The sequence below is a fragment of the Polypterus senegalus genome, chromosome 9 (assembly GCF_016835505.1).
Source record: "Polypterus senegalus isolate Bchr_013 chromosome 9, ASM1683550v1, whole genome shotgun sequence".
Taxonomy (NCBI): Eukaryota; Metazoa; Chordata; class Cladistia; order Polypteriformes; family Polypteridae; genus Polypterus; species Polypterus senegalus.
This window is the reverse complement of record NC_053162.1, coordinates 7,714,930-7,738,334: the sequence shown is the minus strand read 5'-3', so window position 1 is coordinate 7,738,334 and position 23,405 is coordinate 7,714,930. Positions and strand designations below refer to the sequence as shown.

Below are 23,405 nucleotides of genomic sequence, written 5' to 3'. Positions count from 1 at the left end.
TGTAGATAAAGCACAATGAAGTATTGTGGGCTTTGTAGATGTTGGCTTCTACTTTGTTTTACAACAGCATATTTTTAGCATTTGTGTTTAAAACCAACAATGAATACTTGAACCTCTTCAGGGATGATAAATGAAATGGTGCCGAGTCTCAGAAGCACATAGAAGCACTTTTAACAGGAGAAACTATTTAAGAGAAACTGGGTATACATTAAAATTCAGCAATACCTAAAAACCTTTTAGTAATTTGTCTTGTGCATTTTTAAGAAATACGGCTATTAGAGCCAATGCTATGCCATCAATAACAGGCACTTGGCATTCCCTGCTACTCAGGTCACCTCATAGTACTTTACACAGTAACTTTACATTCATTGCTACATCAGTATGTAGCGCTTTCTCAACTAAAACCATGAGCAGCGCCCTGAGTTTGTTTAACAAAACCTATAAGCGTTGTGTTTTCAAAAGATCCTTTCTACTTAAAAGTAAATTCTGAGAGTTTTTTTAAAGTAAATTCTGAGAGTTTTTTTTTTTCATCTCTTCAATTCTCAATGGCATCCAGGCCTCTTAACTACTTCACTTATCAAATTCAGCGCCTAGTGAAAATTCGAAGTATAAAGAAATCAATTGTTTAAAATTCAAACATTCACAATATGTATTGGGTGGCGCAGTGGGTAGCGCTGCTGCCTCGCTGTTAGGGTTCGCTTCCCGGGTCCTCCCTGCGTGGAGTTCTCACCGTGTCTGCGTGGGTTTCCTCCCACGATCCAAAGACATGCAGGTTAGGTGCATCAGCGATCCTAAATTGTCCCTAGTGTGTGCTTGGTGTGTGTGTGTCCTGCGGTGGGCTGGCACCCTGCCCGGGGTTTGTTCCTGCCCTGTGCTGGCTGGGATTGGCTCCCCCGTGACAGGATATAGCGGGTTGGATAATGACTGACTGACTGACAATATGTATTAATTAGCTATATACACACTGTAGTGCAGACGTATTTCAACCAGCTCAGTCACTTCTGTTGTCCATACTGCAGTTGTGGAGAGAATGTCTGAGAAAAAGAAGCCTAAACTTCGTATAAGAGAAAGCAAAAAACATGTGCAACTGTGCGGAGTTGCCATTTTTATTGGAATGCTCCTGCTATTGATGATGTAATGCAGCTCATTATTTTGGGGAGTGTAACTGTAGACTGCAGTGCCTATGAGGTCAGTCATGTAATGTCCCAACATCACGAAACGCCCTCAACGTCAGTCACGTTAACACCCATCACATTAAGACTATGATTAACATTAGTGCCCCGTTACACTATGGTTAAGATTAGGGTTTTAGGAGGGTTATCTGAGTCAAAGGGCGTTTTGTGACTGACATCGTAGGTATTGCAGGCTGCAGCTACTCCAGTGATTCCCAACCTTTTTTTGGCCATGCACAATCTAGGCCTCTCTAAAAGTATGATGTCCCCCACTGTAACAAATACCTTATTCTTATTATTACCTATTCAAAAAGTGAACTCCAACTCACGTGGTGTGTGTCCAAGCCTAGGTATGTGTGTGTGTGCTTTATTTATTTATTTAAAGAGTTTAGGTAAAAAGCCAACTTTCCAACTGTGGACAAATAGCAATCTTTCTATTATGGCGCCCTGAAATGGTGGGACCATGCATAAAAACTGTTGTCATTTCTACATGGTATGACCAAAATTTAATCCATATCCCCTTAAATCAGTGGTTCCCAACCTTTTTTTGGTCAGGCCCCACCTAGGCCTCTCTAAAATCATGATGTCCCCCACTGTAATTCTTATTCTTACCTATTCAAAAAGTGAACTCCTGCTCATGTGGAGGAAGCCCATAATGTCATTAATTTGGCTTCCAGAGAACATGGACACAAAAGAGGGAAAGGACAGTTGAAGTACTGAGAAAGAAATCACGAAGAAACAATAGAATATGAAGTAATATGAAAATATCACATATCATAAAAGACGTGATATTCATAAATATAAAATAACTTTAATGACAGCTTTTTCTGCAATATTTTTGATCATTTTAGATTTTTGTTATATTGCTAAATTTTATAATAATTGTTACAATTCATAATATTTTAATGGTAAAAACAATTTCGAAGTAGAAAAACCCAAGCCGGTTGTAAAATAATAAATTAAAGGGTTCTTCACCATCCCTTCTATGTTTATCTCTCTATTATAAAAAAAAATCCTGGGGAGGCAAACTAGGGAGACGAGACGTGATCTTCTCAGAAGACAATTTGAAGTCCCGCGAGAGACACTTTAGCTTTCTCCCAGCTCTTAAAACAACGACAAGCGACAAGCACAACATGCAGCTCGCAGCAGATGATCCTTGCGTGCGTTCAGCCACCCTAACCGTCCCTCTTCACAACGCGAGCAGCAGAGACACGAAGCGGCAAAGAGGACAGCGGCCGTACGGGCTTTAAAATGATCGACGGGCAGCTGCTGTTCACAACACGAGCAGCGTTATACGTACTGTCAGAAAGAGATGTAACCACACCCGGGGCCGGAAATAAAGGACGAGTACTGTTTTTACAAAAGTTTTAAAGTGAAAGTGAAAATAATGTATATGTAACAATTCCCATGTAAATAACAATCTGTTTAAATTGTATATCCGGTAAACCAAACACGGGGTGGGCGAGCAAAGTGAGCAGGGGGCGGAGCCCCCTAGTATAAATATATAAATCTCTCTGTAAAAAATAAAAATGATTTGTTTATTTTTTTCTATCATTTTTAACAGTGAATTTCTGTTTTTTCATTTTCTAAATTGTTTAACGTACCTAAATTCTCAAATTGCCCCCCTAAAAAATGTAATTGCCCCCCAGTAGGGACTTCCACCCCACGTTGGGAATCACCAAGCTAGACCCTTCTCAACTCATCCCTTGCTAATATAATTTGTCCAGGGCCGTTGCAGTATTACGCTTACGGAAATATTCACCTGTCCCTGAATAAAGTTTAACGGCTAACTATTGAATTTCTAGTTTAGGTAAAGAAGCCTAATGTAATCACATATTTGTCCATGAAGTTCATAGTAGACAACAAGTTTTTAACACGTCCAGATCTTAACTTTGTAATTGGGGCTGTAGCTTGAAACCCTTCTGCTTTGTAGCTTCTGACATTTGACACAATGCTTGAATATTGCGAATTACGTTGTCTATCGTAAGTCTGGGCAAGTCTTGAAGCTATCATCATAGCAAGTCCGCTTCGATATCAGCGCCGGAAGTGCAGCAGCCGGCTGACGCAGAACCCGGAAGAGATTGTTTAAACAGCCTGTTATTTGAGTTTTTTTTAAAATCTATTTACTTCTCAATGGTATCCAGACCTCTTAACTACTTCACTTATCAAATTCAATGCCTAGTGAAAATGCCGAGCCCAAAGAAATCAGTTCTTTAGTTTGAGTGTACAAAATATTTATTAATAGAAAACTAAAGCAAATTCAATAAACATATACATATTGTGACAGATAGAGGGCACTCTCGTCCTCTTGAACCCTCAGACTAGACGCCAGACACCAGGTAAAAGTCCAATAAGTTGACTTTTTATTAATTAACAGTGCACAAACCACCCTCCTCTCCACAATACTCATATGACAATACAATTCTCACTAATAAACAATAATCCTCCACTCCCAGACGCACTGCCACCCTTCCACCCAGCTCAGCTCGACGTCTGAGATTTCCCATAGTCCTTTTCTAGTTCTTGACCCGGAAGTGTTTCTCACCCCTCAGTCCATGTGGCTATCCAGCACTTCCGGGTCAGTTGAAAACGCCTTTTCTTCATCAGCCCGGAAGCGCTTCATTTCTTCCAACCATGTGACTGGGATGTACTTCCGGGCTGTATGGAAAATAAACATCTCTGTGCCTCCCTGCAGCGTCCCCTGCCGGCCCCGACATTATCCAGCAGAGCTGTGTATTAAAACTCCAAAGTCCATGATGCCCTGCTGGAATTCGGGGCATCTCCACGTTGCAGGGAGGGCTCCCTCTGGCGGCTTGGGGGTATTGGCCGGGATAAACTGCCAGCCATAATCCACAATATGTACTATTCATGTATCCAGTTCAACTCCGTTATTGAATTTGTTTGCTGTCACAATGCACTTCAAGGCCCTGCATGTACGAGGTGTGATCAAAAAAATACAGTAAATGTTATAAAAAAGAAACGTTTATTGCAGTAAAAGATTTACAGTAATCCCTCCTCGATCGCGGGGGTTGCGTTCCAGACCCCCCCGCGATAGGTGAAAATCCGCGAAGTAGAAACCATATGTTTCTATGGTTATTTTTATATATTTTAAGCCCTTATAAACTCTCCCACACTGTTTATAAATATTCCCCGCAGAGTTATACAGCATAATCCCTTTGTATTCTCTTAGATATTAGGTAAGATTCATTGAAATTATGTATATAAACACACTGTTTATATACAGTAAAACCTAAATATTATTTTAAAGATATTGAGTGTCTCCCATATCACATATTACAGCCCTTAAAGGAGCCACTTCAGGCGATTGTGTAGCACTTCCGTTGTTCTTCTTCTGGCAGTCTTCAATCCAAATCCCTAAAGCAGATTCCATCCAGACTACTGCCTTATTACATCCACTTACAACTTGTTTTGCACCCTGGTTAAAAGGACACTGCGGCCGTAGATCTTATATTCCTTTCCTACTTTTAAATAAAAGAATCGTAGCCTTCAATAAATCCAAAACGTTTACCTTTTCGGCAATCGTTAACATCTTCCGTTTGCGCGTGGGCACGGCCCCTGAAGCAGTAGAAGATCGTTTTGGAGCCATAATGAAGGGCTTGACTATGCACAAAGATAAACACAAAAGAGCACAACTCTTTACACAGCTAAACACGTTGATGCTGAATGAGCGAGACGAGACTTCCTGGTTAACACTGCATTCAGCAAGCAGGAACTTAACTGCGTGCTCTGATTGGTTAGCTTCTCAGTCATCCGCCAATAGCGTCCCTTGTATGAAATCAACTGGGCAAACCAACTGAGGAAGCATGTACAGGAAGTGAAAAGACACATTGTCCGCAGAAACCGCGAAGCAGCGAAAAATCTGCGTTATATATTTAGTTATGCTTTCATATAAAATCCGCGATAGAGCGAAACCGCGAAAGTCAAAGCGCGATATAGCGAGGGATTACTGTACAACTACTAGTCACCCTCAAAATACTCTCCTCCACTTCGAATGCTCTTCTCCCAATGCTCCTGCCACTTTGCGAAGCAGTTCTGGAAGTTTTCTTTCGAGAGTGTCTTTAGTTGGGCTGTCGTGGCTGCCTGGATGTCCTCAATGGATCGAAATCGTTTTGTCTTTCATGGTCATTTTCAATTTAGGGAACAGCCAGAAGTCACACGGTGCCAGATCCGGCGAATGAGGTGGATGCGGACACAGCGTAACATTTTTATTCGACAGAAATTGTTGTACTAGAAGGGATGTGTGACGAGGAGCGTTGTCATGATGAAGAATGAAACTGTTTCAACATTTACCTCGGTTTTTGATGTTGATGGACGGCCTGATCTATTCTCGTCTTCAACCAAGTCAGATCCATTACGAAATCGATCAAACCACTTGTAAATGGTCTTAATTGTCGGTGCAGTGTCACCATAAACCGATGGGTTTCCTGAGCTTTTCACATATTTGAATCAAACTTTCATGTTAATGCGTTGCTCGATATCCATTATTAGCGACACACTTGAACTCAACAGTGGCTCACAAACGACTGACAGAACCAAACAAGTTGAAACCGGTCACAAACTCAGCTCTAGGATGGACCTGTCAGAACCGGCATTGAACTGCTTTGCGTTGCTCTTGGATGGTGCTCTGCATCAATATTCACCGTACTTTTTGATCACACCTCGTATTTCTACATTAGATTTACATCTCCAAAGTCTCAAAATTTCAGAATAAACTATTGACAATCTTATAATAGGCTTCAGTACCTCTCATTAAACCTTATGGCCGACCTGCCTGAATACCACAGCCACCAAACAACACACACGCCTACTCGAACACACGCACCCACAGGTATTAAAAAGGAAAAGGTGTATCAAATTAATATAAAATATATTTACAAATACACATAAAACACCCTCTTGTTGCAAGCCTGAGTGGTGCTGGCATGCGTAGCGGCAAAAAAATTAAAATGGAATTGTCCCTTCACTGTCTTCCGAGCAAATACGTAGAAAAATTAGATATTAAAGATATTATAAAGTAATGTAAAATGAGATATTAAAGATAACTTTTTTTGAGATATTAAAGTAACACATTGTGTTCAAAAACCTGAACAACTCATCCAGAAGTGCTCAAGAATACATTCAGAACTGTCTTTTGTTGACGGAGGAAACCACAGGGCTTTCTCTTTCGTGACTCACGGAGCATTTTCTCGTTTCTTTCATTTAATTTCGGGATTGTAACACAGACGACCGGCACGCTAAGGGCTCATTTATACTTCACGTTCAGAATGAAAACGCGCACGCATCATGGCTGCCGCACACTCCCAGCGTTCATTTGACGCGTCCTCTAAGCGCGTCCTCAGAAATTAACGCGACGCGTGCGCGAGTTGCAGTACCAGCAAAAAGTCAGGGGGCGCAGTGTGCTAAAAGTTGGAATGTGATGTCAGAGTCTCTGTTTACTATCTACATGTGACAGAAAGCCGCTTTGAGGGTCGTATGAGATCGATGTGCGCACTTCGATGTTTGATGAATGGTTCGATGTGGTGAAGCAAAATGCTGACATACAAATGCATTTGTTGGTGCTTTTATATTCCAGCGTTGCATATACCCCAACGTAATGACACGATACATTTTAAAAGTCTCACATACCGTCTTCTGTGCCGTCTTTTTTTTTGCATCTTCACAACAGCAACAGAATGTACAGCGCTGTATTCGAGCCATAGAGAAAAAAAAAAATAAGGACACGGTGAAAAGGGCTAATTTGTAATTAAAAGTGGCAATTACGGCTTTAATCTCAAAATGTCCATTTTAAACTCTGTGGCGAGTGGCTGGGGGTGGTACCCAGGAGAACCGGAGGAGGGCTCGTGCCTCCTTCAGACCACAAGGGGTCGACCGCCCTGGTGGCTTTGGGGACCACGGGAACGGAGTGTGGAAGCTCAATCCTATAGGGGCCCGTGGTCACCACCAATGCCTGAGGAGCCCTGGCCCTCAGCATTTCCTCCACACCCAGGAGATGCTGGGGGGAAGAAGAGCAGAGACACCCGGAGTGCTTCCGGGTGCGCAGCCGGTACTTCCGCCACACTGGGGAGTGCCGGCAGAAGATTATCGGGAGGCACCTGAAGCACGTCCAGGTGGGGCTAAAAGGGGCCGCCTCCCTCCATTCGTTGGTTTGAGTAGGGAGTGGAGAAGGATGGAGCTCGGGAGGAGAAGAAAGGAGGGGACCTGAAGAGAGTGAGGCATTTTGTTGAGGACTGGACTTTGGGGGAGTTTTGGGGTTGTGTGTGACACTATATTTGTAAATCGAACATATGAATAAACGTGTGTTGGGTGAACCATCGATGTCCGCCTGTCTGTGTCCAGGCCGTCTTCCACAACTCGTAGTTTACTTTATCATTAAAGCAGACCGTCGTAAACGTCATCTTAAAACCGACCCAGTTGTTAATCGCTACACGCTTCTGGGGCTTCCTCCTGACCTGACAGCAGCGACAGGTAGTGATCGCCACACAGAACACATTACATTGATGATATTCCAACTCTCTGCACATTCAGAATCCTTAGATTTATACTTGATATCACTTTCATGATGAACTGCATTAAAGTATTTCTGTTACATTTTACAGATAAATCATTAATTTATTTTAAATAATGAGCACTGTTAATAATTACACACATGGGGGTGACACGGTGGCGGAGCGGTAGAACTTCTGTCTCGCAGGGAGTCATGTTGCTGATGTTCCCTCCCTGGAGTTTGCATGTTTTCCTGCTGGGTTTCCACAGTGGGCTCCAGTTTCCTTCCAAAGACATGCAGATTTGGGGATGCTAAAATGACGCCTGTGTGTGTGTGTGTGTGTGTGTGTGTGTGTGTGTGTGTGTGTGTGTGTGTGTTTGTGAGGGCTTGTATTCACCTTGCAATGAGCTGATGCCCCGTCCAGGGATTGTTTCAGCCTCGTGCCCAATGCTAGCTGGAATGGGCGCATCCCTGGATTGATGGATTTAATCATTAAACATCCTGTTCAGAAATATTGCAGCAAGGTGTCCTTGGAATTTAATGTGTGTTTCGGGCCATTCACAACACAGCAAAGCCAAACCTGTTCTCATCGTGATAATCTTGCCCTACCACCTTGTGGATTCCTCCAGATTTACGTAAAGTACGCGTAACAGTAAAACACTTGTGTACCAGTAGCGTCCGCTGGAGCACACCTAGCCTAAAAGCACTTGCAAACCATCTAGTGTACCACGCTACTGAGTAGGATGCTAGCAATCACCCTCGCCAGTTACTTTTGTAGTTTATCATTAAACTTTATCCTCTGAATAATTTTGAATCATTTCATATTCATTTTGTTTTTTATCTCTCTCATTTTCCTTTACAAAAGCAAAACAGAGCTGGAGTTGTGTAGCTCTCTCTCCGGTCGCTTCCCGGTCTTTACTCAAGTCCTCCCCATTTACTCCTTTTGGCCAATCAAGTTGCTTGAATAGAATACTGACCCTAACTCAACCAATCACAACAGAGATACTAACAAGATGGGTTGTGCTCAGCATGTTAACCAGACACGTCTCAAACAGCTTCTTCTTCTTCTTTCGGCTGCTACCGTTAGGGGTTCCATATCTTTCGTTCCTTTGCATCTTGTTCTGTTACCCCCATCACTTGCATGTCCTCTCTCACCACATCCATAAACCTTCACTTAGGCCTTCCTCATTTTCTCTTGCCTGGCTGCTCTATCCTTAGTACCTTTTTCCCAATATATCCCTCATCTCTCCTCTGCACATGTCCAAACCAATGCAATCTCACCTCTCTGACTTTGTCTTCCAACTGCCCAACTTGAGCTGACCCTCTAATGTCCTCATTTCTAATCCTATCCATCCTCGTCACACCCAATGCAAATCTTAGCATCTTTAACTCTGCCACCTCCAGCCCTGTCTCCTGCTTTCTGGTCAGTGCCACCGTCTCCAACCCATATGACATAGCTGGTGTCACGACCGTCCTGTAGACCTTCCCTTTCACTCTTGCTGACACCTGTCTGTCATAAAGGATTTGGCAGAGGATTTACCACAAGGTGCAAACTGCTAGTAAACATAAAGTACAGGAAGGACAGTTGAGACTTTGCAAGAAAACATTTTTTAAAAGCCTGTTTTGGAAAAGTTTTCTTTGGACAAATTAAATTAAGATCAATATGTACCAGACTGATGAACAGTGAAGAAAATGAAGAAGAGGAGAAGCGGCTCATGATTCAATGTATACCACATCATCTGTGAGACATGGTGGAGACCATGTTATGGCCTGCTCATGCATGGCTGCCAATGGAAGTCAATCATTGGTGTTTATCGATGAGATGACTGCGGACAGAAGTAGCAGGATGAATTCTGAAGTGCCCAGGGCGCCATACTGTGTGTTCGAATTCAAATGCTGCAAAACCGACAGGACAACACTTCACAGTACAGATGAACAATGAGCCCAAACATACTGGGACAGCAAACCAACTGCTTTACAAGGCAAAGAAGTGGAACATTCCTCAAAGGCCAAGTCAAGCAACTGACCTCAACCCAAGTAGACGTGAAGTTCACCTGAAGACAGCGGCAGTAAAGGCCTGGCAAATCATCACTAGGGTGGAAACCCAACACTAGGAGAAGGCCATGGGTTCAGACTTCAGGCTCTTTCTTGCTGTTCCCTAGCAGTCTTGAAGTACATGCAGTTGGTGGAGGACTACTCGGAGCCGCAGCCCTCCATTTTCTACCAGACACCGCAGAGCGAGAGCATCTATGATAAGCGCAACAAGCGTTTCCAGGAGGTGTACAGCTTCAACAACTCCTTCAGCAGCACCAACCTGATCCAACTTGCTAGAAATCTTCAGTGACAGACTTTTGTCACTGTCTTGCTCCACTGACAGACGGATGGGAGTAAATGCTAACATTATTTAAAGTTATTGTCTGCTTTTACATGCATTTTTATTACTATTTAATTTAATATTGTTTTTGTATCAGTATACTGCTGCTGGATTATGTGAATTTCCCCTTGGGATTAATAATCTATCTATCTATCTATCTATTTATCAACATTTAGATAGATAGACAGACAGACAGACAGACAGATAGATAGATAGTGCCTATATTAGATAGATAGATAGATAGATAGATAGAGTTAGGTCCATAAATATTTGGACAGAGACCACTTTTTTCTCATTTTGGTTCTGTACTTTACCACAACTAATTTGAAATGAAACAACTCCGATGCAGTTGAAGAGCAGACTTTCAGCTTTAATTCAGTGGGTTGAACAAAACGATTGCATAAAAATGTGAGGCAACTAAAGTATTTTTTGAACACAATCCCTTCATTTCAGGGGCTCAAAAGTAATTGGACAATTGACTCAAAGGCTATTTCATGGCAGGTGTGTTCAAGTCCGTCTCTATGTCTTATCAATTAAGCAGATAAAAGGCCTGGAGTTGATTTGAGGTGTGCTGCTTGCATGTGGAAGATTTTGCTGTGAACAGACAACATGCGGTCAAAGGAGCTCTCCATGCAGGTGAAAGAAGCCATCCTTACACTGCGATAACAGAAAAAACCCATCTGAGAAATTGCTACAATATTACGAGTGGCCAAATCTCCAGTTTGGTACGTCCTGAGAAAGAAAGCAAGCACTGGTGAACTCAGCAAGGTAAAAAGACCTGGACGTCCACGGAAGACAACAGTGGTGGATGATCGCAGAATCATTTCCATGGTGAAGAGAAACCCCTTCACAACAGCAAACCAAGTGAACAACACTCTCCAGGGCTTGATCGGCGTATCGATATCCAAGTCTACCATAAAGAGAAGACTGCATGACAGTAAATACAGAGGGTGAACTGCGAGGTGCAAGCCTCTCATAAGCCTCAAGAATAGAAAGGCTAGATTGGACTTTGCTAAAGAACATCTAAAAAAGCCAGCAGAGTTCTGGAAAAACATTCTTTGGACAGATGAAACCAAGATCAACCTCTACCAGAATGATGGAAAAAAAAAAGTATGGAGAAGACGTGGAACAGCTCATTATCTAAAGCATAGCACATCATCTGTAAAACACGCTGGAGTCAGACAGTGTGATGGCTTGGGCGTGCATGGCTGCCAGTGGCACTGGGACAGTAGTGTTTATTGATGATGTGACACAGGACAGAAGCAGCCGAATGAATTCCGAGGTGTTCAGAGACAGACTGTCTGCTCCAATCCAGCTAAATGACGTCAAATTGATTGGGCGACGTTTCATGATACAGATGGACAATGACCCAAAACATACAGCCAAAGCAACCCAGGAGTTTATTAAAGCAAAGAAGTGGACAATTCTTGAATGGCCAAGTCAGTCACCTGATCTTAACCCAACTGAGCAGGCATTTCACTTGTTGAAGACTAAACTTCAGACAGAAAGGCCCACAAACAAACAGCAACTGAAAGTAAAGGCCTGGCAGAGCATTAAAAAGGAGGAAACCCAGCATCTGGTGATGTCCAGGAGTTCAAGACTTCAGGCTGGCATTAGAAATGAACATTTTATTTCCAGTTATTTAATTTGTCCAATTACTTTTGAGCCCCTGAAATGAAGGGATTGTGTTCAAAAAATACTTTAGTTGCCTCACATTTTTATGTAATCTTTTTGTTCAACCCACTGAATTAAAGCTGAAAGTCTGCATTTTAACTGCATCGGAGATGTTTCATTTCAAATTCAGTGTGATAATGTACAGAACCAAAATTGTCTCTGCCCCAATATTTATGGAACTAACTGTAGATAGATAGATAGATAGATAGATAGATAGATAGATAGATAGATAGATAGATATGAAAGGCACTATATAATTAATAGATAGATAGATAGATAGATAGATAGATAGATAGATAGATAGATAGATAGATAGATAGATAGATAGATAGATAGATAGATAGATAGATAGATACTTTATTAATCCCCAAGGGGAAATTCACATGCTCCAGCAGCAGCATACTGATAAAAAACAATATATTTTTGAACCAGTAGAGTTTTGAAGTCAGGCTGCCTTAGGTGAGGCCTTTTCCTGGGCAGGTTTAAGAGGGGGCCCTGGCCTGACTTTGGAGGTCTCACACATTTTTTGTATCCTAACACCATTGTTCGAGATGTTCTCCATTTGGACAAAATGGCTGTCACTGTGGAGAAGTTGAAATGGCTTTGTCACCCTTTTCTGATTAGTTTTAACTGCTCAATTTCTGCTCCATCCTCTATTTCAGAATGACTTTCACCTTATACTCCAAATCTTTACCTTAGATCTTCAAATGAGTGTCTGCTTGTTATTCTGAGAGCTAAACTTAAAAGAAGTGATGAGGCGGCCTTCTGCTGTTAGGCACCTAAAATCTAGAATGGCTTACCAATAGAAAGTCGCCAGGCTGATACGGTGGAGCACTTTAAAAAACTGCTAAAAACTCATTATTTTACCATGGCTTTCTCATAGCTTCATTTTAATTTAATCCTGATGCTCTGTATATGCATTTAATTATCATTATCATTCCTGGTGGCTCCATAATCCGTACTAACCCCTCCTCTCTCTTCTGTTCTTTTTCTGGTTTTCTGCGATCTGCGCCACCACCACCTGATCAAAACACCGTGATGTCCCTACATTGATATATTTAAAGGCCAGACGTCCACATGACCGTCATCATCAAGTTCTTCCATGTGAACCCTGAATACAATGAGGACTGATTGAGGTCATTGATGTTAGGTAGAATGCCTAAAGGGAGCTGGGTGGTCTCCTGGCCTCGGACCCCCTGCAGATTTTATTTTTTTTCTCCAGCCGTCTGTAGTTTTTTTTTTTGTTTGTTTTTTCTGTCCTTCCTGGCCATCAGACCTTACTTTTATGATTTGCTAATTAGTGTTCCCTAATTCTATTGTTACATATATTTTGTCGTTTTTCCTCTTTCTTCATTATGTAAAGCACTTTAAGCTCCATCATTTGTATGAAAATGTGCTATTGAAATAAATGTTGTTGTTGTTGTTAACCAAAATGGTCATTATGTTAATGATTCTATTGGTCTGTCCAAATACTTTAGAGCCCATGAAAATGGGGGGATAATGTATAAAAATGGCTGTCTTTTCTGAATGGCTCATACAATATTTTTTTTTCTTAAATGCCTTATTATTAAAACTACAAGTCAATTACATCTTGATTGCTTTGTTTCAAATCCATTGTGGTGGCACACACAGAGCCAACATTACGGAAATAGTATCACTGTCCAAAAACTTATGGACCTGAAATGTAAAATGGAGGATCCGGTTGGCGCCCAAAAATTTCTTTGTGTTTTGTAACTGTCATTCCTGCACCCAACCAACAAGAATATACAATGCCTGTTAAAGGCCAGTCCAAAATCCAACAGACACCAGACACAAAATCCCAAGAACAGTGCAATAGGTCAAATAAATAAATAAATCAAATTAAATTAAATCCAGTAAATCATTAAGCAAAACACAAGAACTCACCACTCCAATTGCAAATTCATAATGAACCACCAGGGACTGTGGGAGACCCTCCAGATTTATAGAGTGGAGGGCAGATCCTGGCAGTGATTGGCAGGTAGCCATGCGTCTTGGGGAATCATCCATAAAACATATGAAACATAACAAAGGCAGCTTATATATACATGTATATACATAGACAAAACCAAAAACAAAGAAAGATGAACATACAGTTGTGCTTGAAAGTTTGTGAACCCTTTAGAAGTTTCTAGATTTCTGCATAAATATGACCTAAAACATCATCAGGTTTTCACTCAAGTCCTAAAAGTAGATAAAGAGAAACCAGTTAAACAAATGAGACAAAAATATTATACTTGGTCATTTATTTATTGAGGAAAATGATCGAATATTACATATTTGTGAGTGGCAAAAGTATGTGAACCTTTGCTTTCAGTATCTGGTGTGACCCCCCTTACTAAACGTTTCCGGTAACTTCTGATCATTCCTGCACACCGGCTTGGAGGAATTTTCGCCCATTCCTCCGTACAGAACAGCTTCAACTCTGGGATGTTGGTGGGTTTCCTCACATGAACTGCTCTCTTCAGGTCCTTCCACAACATTAAGGTCAGGACTTTGACTTGGCCATTCCTAAACATTCACTTTATTCTTCTTTAACCATTCTTTGGTAGAACGACTTGTGTTTTAAGGTCGTTGTCTTGCTGCATGACCCACCTTCTCTTGAGATTCAGTTCATGACAGATGTCCTGACATTTTCCTTTAGAATTCTCTGATATAATTCAGAATTCATTGTTCCATCAATGAAGGCAAGCCATCCTGGCCCAGATGCAGCAAAACAGGCCCAAACCATGATACTACCACCACCATGTTTCACAGATGGGATAAGGTTCTTATGCTGGAATGCAGTGTTTTCCTTTCTCCAAACATAACGCTTTTCATTTAAACCAAAAAGTTCTATTTTGGTCTCATCCGTCCACAAAACATTCTTCCAATAGCCTTCTGGTTTGTCCATGTGATCTTTAGCAAACTGCAGACGAGCAGCAATGTTTTTGGAGAGCAGTGGCTTTCTCCTTGCAACCCTGCCATGCACACCATTGTTGTTCAGTGTTCTCCTGATGGTGGACTCATGAACATGAACATCAGCCAATGTGAGAGAGGCCTTCAGTTGCTTAGACGTTACCCTGGGGTCCTTTGTGACCTCGCCGACTATTACACCTGTGCCTTGCTCTTGGAGTGATCTTTGTTGGTCAACACTCCTGGGGAGGGTAACAATGGTCTTGAATTTCCTCCATTTGTACACAATCTGTCTGACTGTGGATTGGTGGAGTCCAAACTCTTTAGAGATGGTTTTGTAACCTTTTCCAGCCTGATGAGCATCAACAACTCTTTTGTGAGGTCCTCAGAAATCTCCTTTGTTCGTGCCATGATACACTTCCACAAACATGTGTTGTGAAGAGCAGACTTTGATAGATCCTGGTCTTGAAATAACACAGGGTGCCCACTCACACCTGATTGGCATCCCATTGATTGAAAACACCAGACTCGAATTTCACCTTCAAACTAACTGATCATCCGTGAGGTTCACATACTTTTGCCACTCACAAATATGTAATATTCGATCATTTTCTTCAATAAATAAATGACCAAGTATAATATTTTTGTCTCATTTGTTTAACTGGTTTCTCTTTATCTCTTTTTAGGACTTGAGTGAAAATCTGATGATGTTGTTGGTCATATTTATGCAGAAATATAGAAAATTCTAAAGGGTTCACAAACTTTCAAGCACCACTGTAATCAACCTGAAAAAGAATTTTAAAAAGGAACCCTGGGTGAGACATGGAGGCAGGGGTGAACTTTGATCAGCGATACATTCTGTGTGAGTGAATTATTGGATAATAACTCAGGTCAGGTCAGGTTGGGGAGCGTGCACTGGTATTGGGTGTTGCCACACCCACCACATGATGAAACAGCCCGGGATCCCAGTTGGCAACCCCCCAGGCAGACACACGGTCCAGTCCCACCATCCGGAAATAGCCGCCTATCTGCCACAGCCAGGTGTTACATGGGCGACCCCTTGGCCTAATCCAGCCACTCTGGTCCCCAACAATAAGTATCCTACGAGCCGGATCACCCTCGGGTAATCACGCCACATGGCCGTAATGCTGTAACTGACGCTCCCTCACAATGCATGTCATGTGCCTCATTCAGAACTCCATCATCAACACAAAGTCAAACCAGCGACACCCAAGGATTCTCTGGAGAGACACCAAAGGAGTCCAGTCTTTGTCTCAGGTCACTGGATAGCGTCCATGTCTCACAACCAGGGAGCACCAGGACTCTAAAGACTTGGACCTTCGTCCTTTTGCAGAGATATCGAGAGCACCACACACCCCTTTCCGGCGACCTCCCGACCGTCCATGCTCTCCCAATCCATCTACTGACTTCATAGGAAGAGTCACCAGTGTCACATAAATGTCACTGCTAAGGTAATTAAACCTCTCGACAAGGTGGACACTCATTTTACTGCTGATGGCTGTGCTCATCTGTTATTCTGTCTTTCACTGAATTGCAAAAGAAAAGAGTGTGACTTTTATTTTCTCTGAGCTGACTTTTTTTTTTATTAGTCCTGGGGTCCCAAACCATTTTCACCCCATGGCACCTGCATTTTCAAAAGTCAGTCATTATCCAACCCACTATATCCTAACACAGGGTCACAGGGGTCTGCTGGAGCCAATCCCAGCCAACACAGGGCACAAAGCAGGAACAAATCCCATCAGCCCACTGCAGGACACACACACTTACACCCACACACCAAGCACACACTAGGGACAATTAGGATGGCCAATGCACCTAACCAGCATGTCTTTGGACTGTGGGAGGAAACCCATACAGACACGGGGAGAACATGCAAACTCCACGCAGGGAGGACCCAGGATTTCATTCAGTAATTTGAGTTTATTATTCTACCATAATAAAAACCTGACACAGCTTAGGAGGATCTGCAGAGAAGAATGGCAGAACATCCCCAAATCCCAAGTGCTCGGCATTTCAGACCCAAACTGACTCCAGGCTGAAATGGCTGTCAAAGTGGTTCCAACGAAGTACTGATTAGAGGATCTGAATCCTTGTATCAATGTGATCGGTTTTATTTGTAATAAATTTGCAAAAGATTCTAAAAACCTGATTTTGTTTAGTCATTCTGGGGTATTGAATGTTGCTTGATTGGCTGGGTGATAAATTTAAATAATTTTAGCACAAGGCTACAACATAACAAAATGTCAACAAAGTGCAGGGGTCTGGATACTTTAAGGCGCTAATAATATCAATGTAAGGTAGCAAAGGCTGTGGGATGCGGGAAATGGTGGACAGTGTCCAGTCACTGTCGTGCACGGTGATGCTCAGTCGTTCTTGCTCGGCTGCAGCTCACCTCATAAACAGAGCGTTGAGCTTTGCCAATTCATCATTACATTCTCATCACATGACCTCCAGCCTACCACAGCACAACTACCATATTATTAGCTGTTGTGAAACGCATTGAGACAGAGAAGATGAGCAGGGGATGGGGCTGGGAGCGCAGCGAGTGATGCTGCTGCTGCAGTGGAAAGCGCATCTCGGCCGGGGGCGCGCACCGAGAGAGCGCCCGATCTGTCCTCTGCACGCGCATCGGTAGGACAACACACAGTCGCGCGCACGCGGCGGCCGTCCATTGCCTACGGTCTCTAAACTACCATTCATTCTTTCAGACAGAAAAACGCAAAGTAGAACACAGGAATATTTTTGTGTTGGATTATTGAAGGACGACTGGCAGAGGGCAACTAACTCCGGCGATTCGCTCGCACATTACAGCGAGATGCGTCCGCAGCGGATTCAAATAACACGAGCTGGCAGAAACACACAGTGACAATGACCGAGGCGCAGTGTTCATCCGCCGCAGCACGCGGTGCACACGCACGTCTACAGCAGGCATGGTGTGGATTGTGGGATTGAAGAGGGGATGGGGGAGTGGGGGTTTGGGTTTAGCATATAGGTAAGGCGGAGTGATATCATTAAAGATCGTCTCTCCCATCCCCGAGGGATTACACATAGGAGGGCAGGCAAACCGGCCGTGCTGCTGGTTGTGCAAAATCGAATAATAATAATAATAATAATAATAATAATGATAAAAAAGAAAAACACAAAAATGAAAAGTTTACTTCGAACGTATGGAGGGGCTGCGTTTGAGAGGCCCATCCTAATAAAACGTTACATTTGTGTGTCTAGTGGTTCAGATATTCCTCATCTACTTGTGTCTTTAGCGCATACTGTACTGAAATTAAAGAAAGACGGACATGAACGACACTATAAAAGATATGCAAGACAGAGAGTGAGAGAGTTAGAGATAACAATAATAATTGTTTTTTATATAGCGCCTTTTCCAGGGAGAGATAGATATGTAAGGTACTACTGTATATAATAAATACATATAGATGAACGAGACTGTATAAAATATATGTGATAGATAAATGTGAAAGGCACTATATGATAGATAGATAGATAGATAGATAGATAGATAGATAGATAGATAGATAGTAGACATGGATGTATGAGACTATTAAAGATAAGTAAGACAATAAAAATAATAATAATGATAATAATAATGCATTTTATATTTATATAACACCTTTCTCATTCTTAAAGTGCTTCATCAATGACAGATTGATATGTACAAGACTAAAATACATGTAAAAGATTATGTGAGAGTGTATAAAAGATACGCAAGAAACTATATAATGGATAAAATTAAATTAGACTACATGTAAAACAATAATAATACATTTTACTTATATAGCACCTTTCCAATGCTTAAAGCCCTAAATAAATAGATATAAAACAGACTAAAAGATGTGTAAGAGGTAGATAGAAAGACAAGAGATGAATGAGACTATAAAAGACATGTAAGATGCATAATAATAATAATAATAATAATAATAGAATGCATTTTATTGATATAATGCCTTTCCAGTGCTCAAAGTGCTTCATAGAAAAGCAAATAAGAATGAGACTAAAAGATGTGCAAGTAATAGATATAAAGATATGAAAGACTTTTCACATCTATCTATCTTTCTATTATATGGTGCCTTTCACATCTATCTATCTAAGAAATGATATGGATGATAATAATAGTAATGTATTTTATTTATGTAGAATGCTCAATGCGCTTCATAGACAGATACATATGAATTACACTGAAAGACATATACAAGATATGCAAGATACAGCTGTTTATAGCTGTATTATAGCATTTTATTTGTATAGCGCCTTTCCCATGTTCATAGTGCTTCATGGATAGATAAACAGACATGAATGGGACTATACAAGATATGGCTCATAATTCTTAGTATTATGATTGTAATTATTATTAATAATACAGTTTATTTATATAGCGCCTTTTCCCTGCTCGAATCGCCTACAGCCAGCTTGACATTCCGAATCCTTGAATGACATCTACGAAGGTTACAGGTCTCTGGTTTCTTTGTACCTTGCGCAGCCCGATTCGAACACTTCCCTTTCTCAAGGTCTATAGGGAGACCTTTCCTGTTTTTTTTTTGGTTTTTTTTGTCCGTATATAATGGCGACTAGAGAGTCAGTACTGTGCTGTATATCGCCATGATGCCCAATAAGGTTTGCTCATTCAGAGCATCGCGCGACGATGTGATCCTATGGGACTGCACGCCCATTGGTACAAAAAACATACACGTCGTTTCTTAAAATATTTTCTTTCCTCTACGTATTAAGGTTGAAGTATACGTGCATAAAACACAATATAATTTAATATTATTATTATAGGGCCGACAAAAAAGAAAGAGATAACTGTAAGCCGTGTAATTACTGTATATATGGCATGAACTGTTCACCGAATGCCAATCTGCCATTTTTGCAAGGGCAGCAGCTTCACGATACTGAAGAGACGTGCAGCTCATTGGAGGTGCCATAAAGATGTGATGAGGACAGCGGACGCAAGCATGAAGATGTCACGGCTAATGATACTGACGGTCACTTCTAGTTCTCAGCAAGCCCAGTGAGTGTTTACTTTTCATGCAATGGCTCCGCAGTGTAATGTCAATGAAAAAACAGCCAACCCCCCCAACCCCCAACCACAGCCATCTGAATAATACAAGTGTGAAGCACCGGCTATGTCAGTGCAGAGCACTAAGGATGGATAATGAAAGGCACCGCGCGAGCCGATTTACAAGACGTGCCCAGAGGTCCTCGGTGTCATTCAGAGATCAATCCGATAAGAAAAGAGGCACAGCAGGAGAAATACGGAGTGTCAAATTGGAGAAATCAACAAGACGGCTCTGTATCTCTGAACTGCTCAGAATAAACGGATACAGCTGGTGCTAAACAGCGCTTATGTAATACCTTATAGCAAAATATGTATAATCCTGGAGATTTAAACCAACACTGGGAGTTGTGCCAAATTATATGATCGATCTATCTATCTATCTATCTATCTATCTATCTATCTATCTATCTATCTATCTATCTATCTATCTATCTATCTATCTATCTATCAAGCTGCCTGTGCGTGTGTTCGGTTAAGACGGATGACACTTTTAAAATAAACATCACAATCAGCGATTCACTTACTTCCCGACGAAGTTCTCCAGAACGGAGCTTTTCCCCGCACTCTGTCCGCCGACAACGGCGATCTGGGGCAGATCCAGGTCGGCATTTTGTCCGATCGCTGAAAAGGCATCCTGAAGTTTATTAACCAGAGGAATTAGCTCCTCCATCCCTCGGTTACCCATCTTCGAAAAAATAAGATTGTCTATTTATCACTTGGCAATAAAAAAAAAATTGAACGAGGAACTCTACCCCGACAAAGCCTATCGCTCCTTCTGTCCGGGGTTCTCTCGGATCGCTGTGCCGGCTATTTTATTTTTCCATGCACCTTCATTGATTAAACCTTGTCTGCCTCCTGAACCGACGAGCCCGACGTTGCAGTGCTCCCTCTCCGCTGCCTCTGCCTAAGGGAGCAAGAGAATGAGCCCTTCTCCCGTGTCTTCAAAGTAGCATTCTGGGTTGAAAAATGTAAGCTCCCTCTCTGGCCACCAGGAGGAGCTTCAGATCGCATGTGCGTGCGGTGCTTTCTGGGAGTTGTAGTTTCTCGTGGGACTTGAATCATGCTGTGCTTGTCCGAAGCTTCACACAATCAACATTCGTGAATCGATCCATTTTCTAATTTCCCTATCCAGTTCAGGATCGCGGAGGCAATTAAAAATCAACACCAGTCTCGTTTAAAATACAACTTTTCAATGGAGTGACCACAATAACATTAAGAAACAAAGTAATTTCTTGTCAAATGGTGGCATGGAGGTTAACCTGCAGGGAATAGTGGAGAAGCTTAAATATATAGGATCAGTGATAGCCCAAGATAGAGAATTAAATTAGAACATCAGAAAGATTTACACCAGAACAGGTCATTCAGTCCAACAAAGCTCTCCAGTCTTATCCACTTCATTCTTTCAGAATATTAAGTTTACTGTATAAATATTTTTTTTCTTCTTCCCATGATGCCATGTTTTTTTTTTTTATGGACCCTGCCATTTTGTCCCAGTAACCATAAAACATTAGAACAATGTCGATGGGAACAGGCCATTCAACCCAACAAAGCTCACCAGTCCTATCCACTTCATTCTTCCAAAATAGGAGACATCAAGTTGAGTTTTGAAGGCCCATAAAGTCCTTCTGTCCACAACACTACTTGGTAGCTTACTTCCAGAAATAACCCACAGAGTACATAGTGGATGGAACAATTGGAAGAATCAAAGAATTAAGGCGAAGGTTAAAGGTGAGGTTTATAAGACATTGGCAAGCCCAGCAATGATGTGTGGAGCTGGGCTGAGGCATGGGCAGTAAAAGGAAAGCTGGTGAAGATGCGTCACGAATGAGAATGTTGAGATGGCTGTGTGGAACGTAACCACAAGGGGGCACCAGAGAGCCCCAAACCACAAACCCTGAATCAGGGCCATCTTAACAGCATTATAGGCCCCTGGGCAATGCAGTGCACTGCAGTCCCTACCTTCACAACCACTCACAGGAATGAAAATGTAAGGTTGATCAAATGAAACATATATTTATTTTATAGGTACTTCCAACAAAATCAGTGTTTAAACATTAAAATAACATGATGCACAGCAAAGATGAATCAACATAAATGTTTGAACAATATAACACAAACCTTGAAAAACACAAACACTTCACCATATAAATGGTACTCAATTGGTAAGCCATACAGACAGAGATGGCACAGCATGAAATGACAATGAATTATTGATTATTAATCAAGTGTTCAGCTCAAACATTTATGAAAGAGAACTGAGTTGAAGTGACGTTGACATATACGATTTTAAATGATGTCGTGCGTGAGATCCATACACATACAGGCACGTGACTGTGATACTAAATCAGAGGTGAATGCCAATGTCCATTTGTAACACAATAACACATATTTATAGTTTAGTATAGTCTACTATTTATTTATTGACAGCAAGTCACAACATACACACTGTAGATTAGCATGGGGACACTATGCTCATGGGTGCCCCCGGGCAACTGCCCAGCGTGCCCATGCGTTAAGATGACCCTGCTTAATTAGAAGGCATTCCTCCCCAATAACAGATTTTATTTAATGTCATGGCTTGTTAGTGTTGAAACTCTACCATGTCACTTCATTTCTTTAAGATCTACTAATCTGGCTTTAGGTGTTATCATGGCGTTGAGACGGCCTTCCTGAAACTATTTCATAACATCTCTCTTATTACTGACTGTCCTCCTAGACGAGGGGTGGGCAAAGTTATTCCTGGATGGTCGCAGTGGCTGCAGGTATTTGTTCCAACCCAACTGCTTAATAAGAAGCACTTACAGTCATATGAAAAAGTTTGTGAACCCCTCTCAGCCTGCATAATAATTGACTCTCCTTTCAACAAACAAGATAACAGTGGTGTGTCTTTCATTTCCTAGGAACATCTGAGCACTGCGGTGTTTTCCGATCAAAGATTTTTAGTGACGCAGTATTTAGTTGTATGAAATTAAATCAAATGTGAAGAACTGGCTGTGCACAAATGTGGGTCCCCTTGTCATTGTGCTGATTTGAATGCCTGTCACTGCTCAATGCTGATTACTTGGTTGGATGAACTCGTTAAGCCTTGAACTTCATAGACCGGTGTGTCTGCTCATGAGTGGTTAAAGGTATTTAAGGTGGTCAATTACAAGTTCTGAAGAGTGACAGACAGCATGGGATCCTCAAAGCAACTCTCAAATGATCTGAAAACAAAGATTGTTGAGTCTCCTGGTGTAGGGGAAGGCTACAAAAAGCCATCTCAGAGGTTTAAACTGTCAGTTTCAAGTGTAAGGAATGGAATCAGGAAATGGAAGGCCACAGGCACAGTTGCAGTTAAACCAACACAGCAGGTCTGGCAGGCCAAGAAAAATACAGGAGTGGCATATGAACAGGATTGTGAGAATGGTGACAGACAACCCACAGATCACCTCCAAAGACCTGCAAGAACATCTCGCTGCAGATGGTGTATCTGTACATCGTTCTACAATTCAGCGCAATTTAAACAAAGAGCATCTGTATGGCAGGGTGATGAGTAAGAAGCCCTTTCTGCACTCACACCACAATCAGAGTCGCTTGTTGTATTCAAATGCTCATTTAGACAAGTCAGATTCATTATGGAACAAAGTGCTTTGGACTGATGAGACAAAAATTGAGTTATTTGGTCAAAACAAAAAG

The 23,405-nt window shown here is 41.7% G+C and overlaps 1 protein-coding gene across 8 annotated transcripts in view; it reads right to left on the bottom strand.

The window, feature by feature from the left end:
* Positions 1 to 20,681, bottom strand: part of dnm1a (dynamin 1a) — a 471,312-nt gene extending 450,631 nt beyond the window's left edge. For 6 of the 8 annotated variants that reach the window (XM_039762673.1, XM_039762671.1, XM_039762666.1 and 3 more), the window contains exon 1: positions 20,255 to 20,680. In XM_039762673.1, coding sequence (XP_039618607.1) covers positions 20,255 to 20,415 — 161 coding nt within the window. In that variant the 5' untranslated portion in view covers positions 20,416 to 20,680. Of the gene's footprint in view, positions 1 to 20,254 lie in introns of all 8 variants that reach the window. The other 2 variants (XM_039762667.1, XM_039762670.1) reach the window with 1 other exon arrangement.
* Positions 20,682 to 23,405: the final 2,724 nt, after the last annotated feature.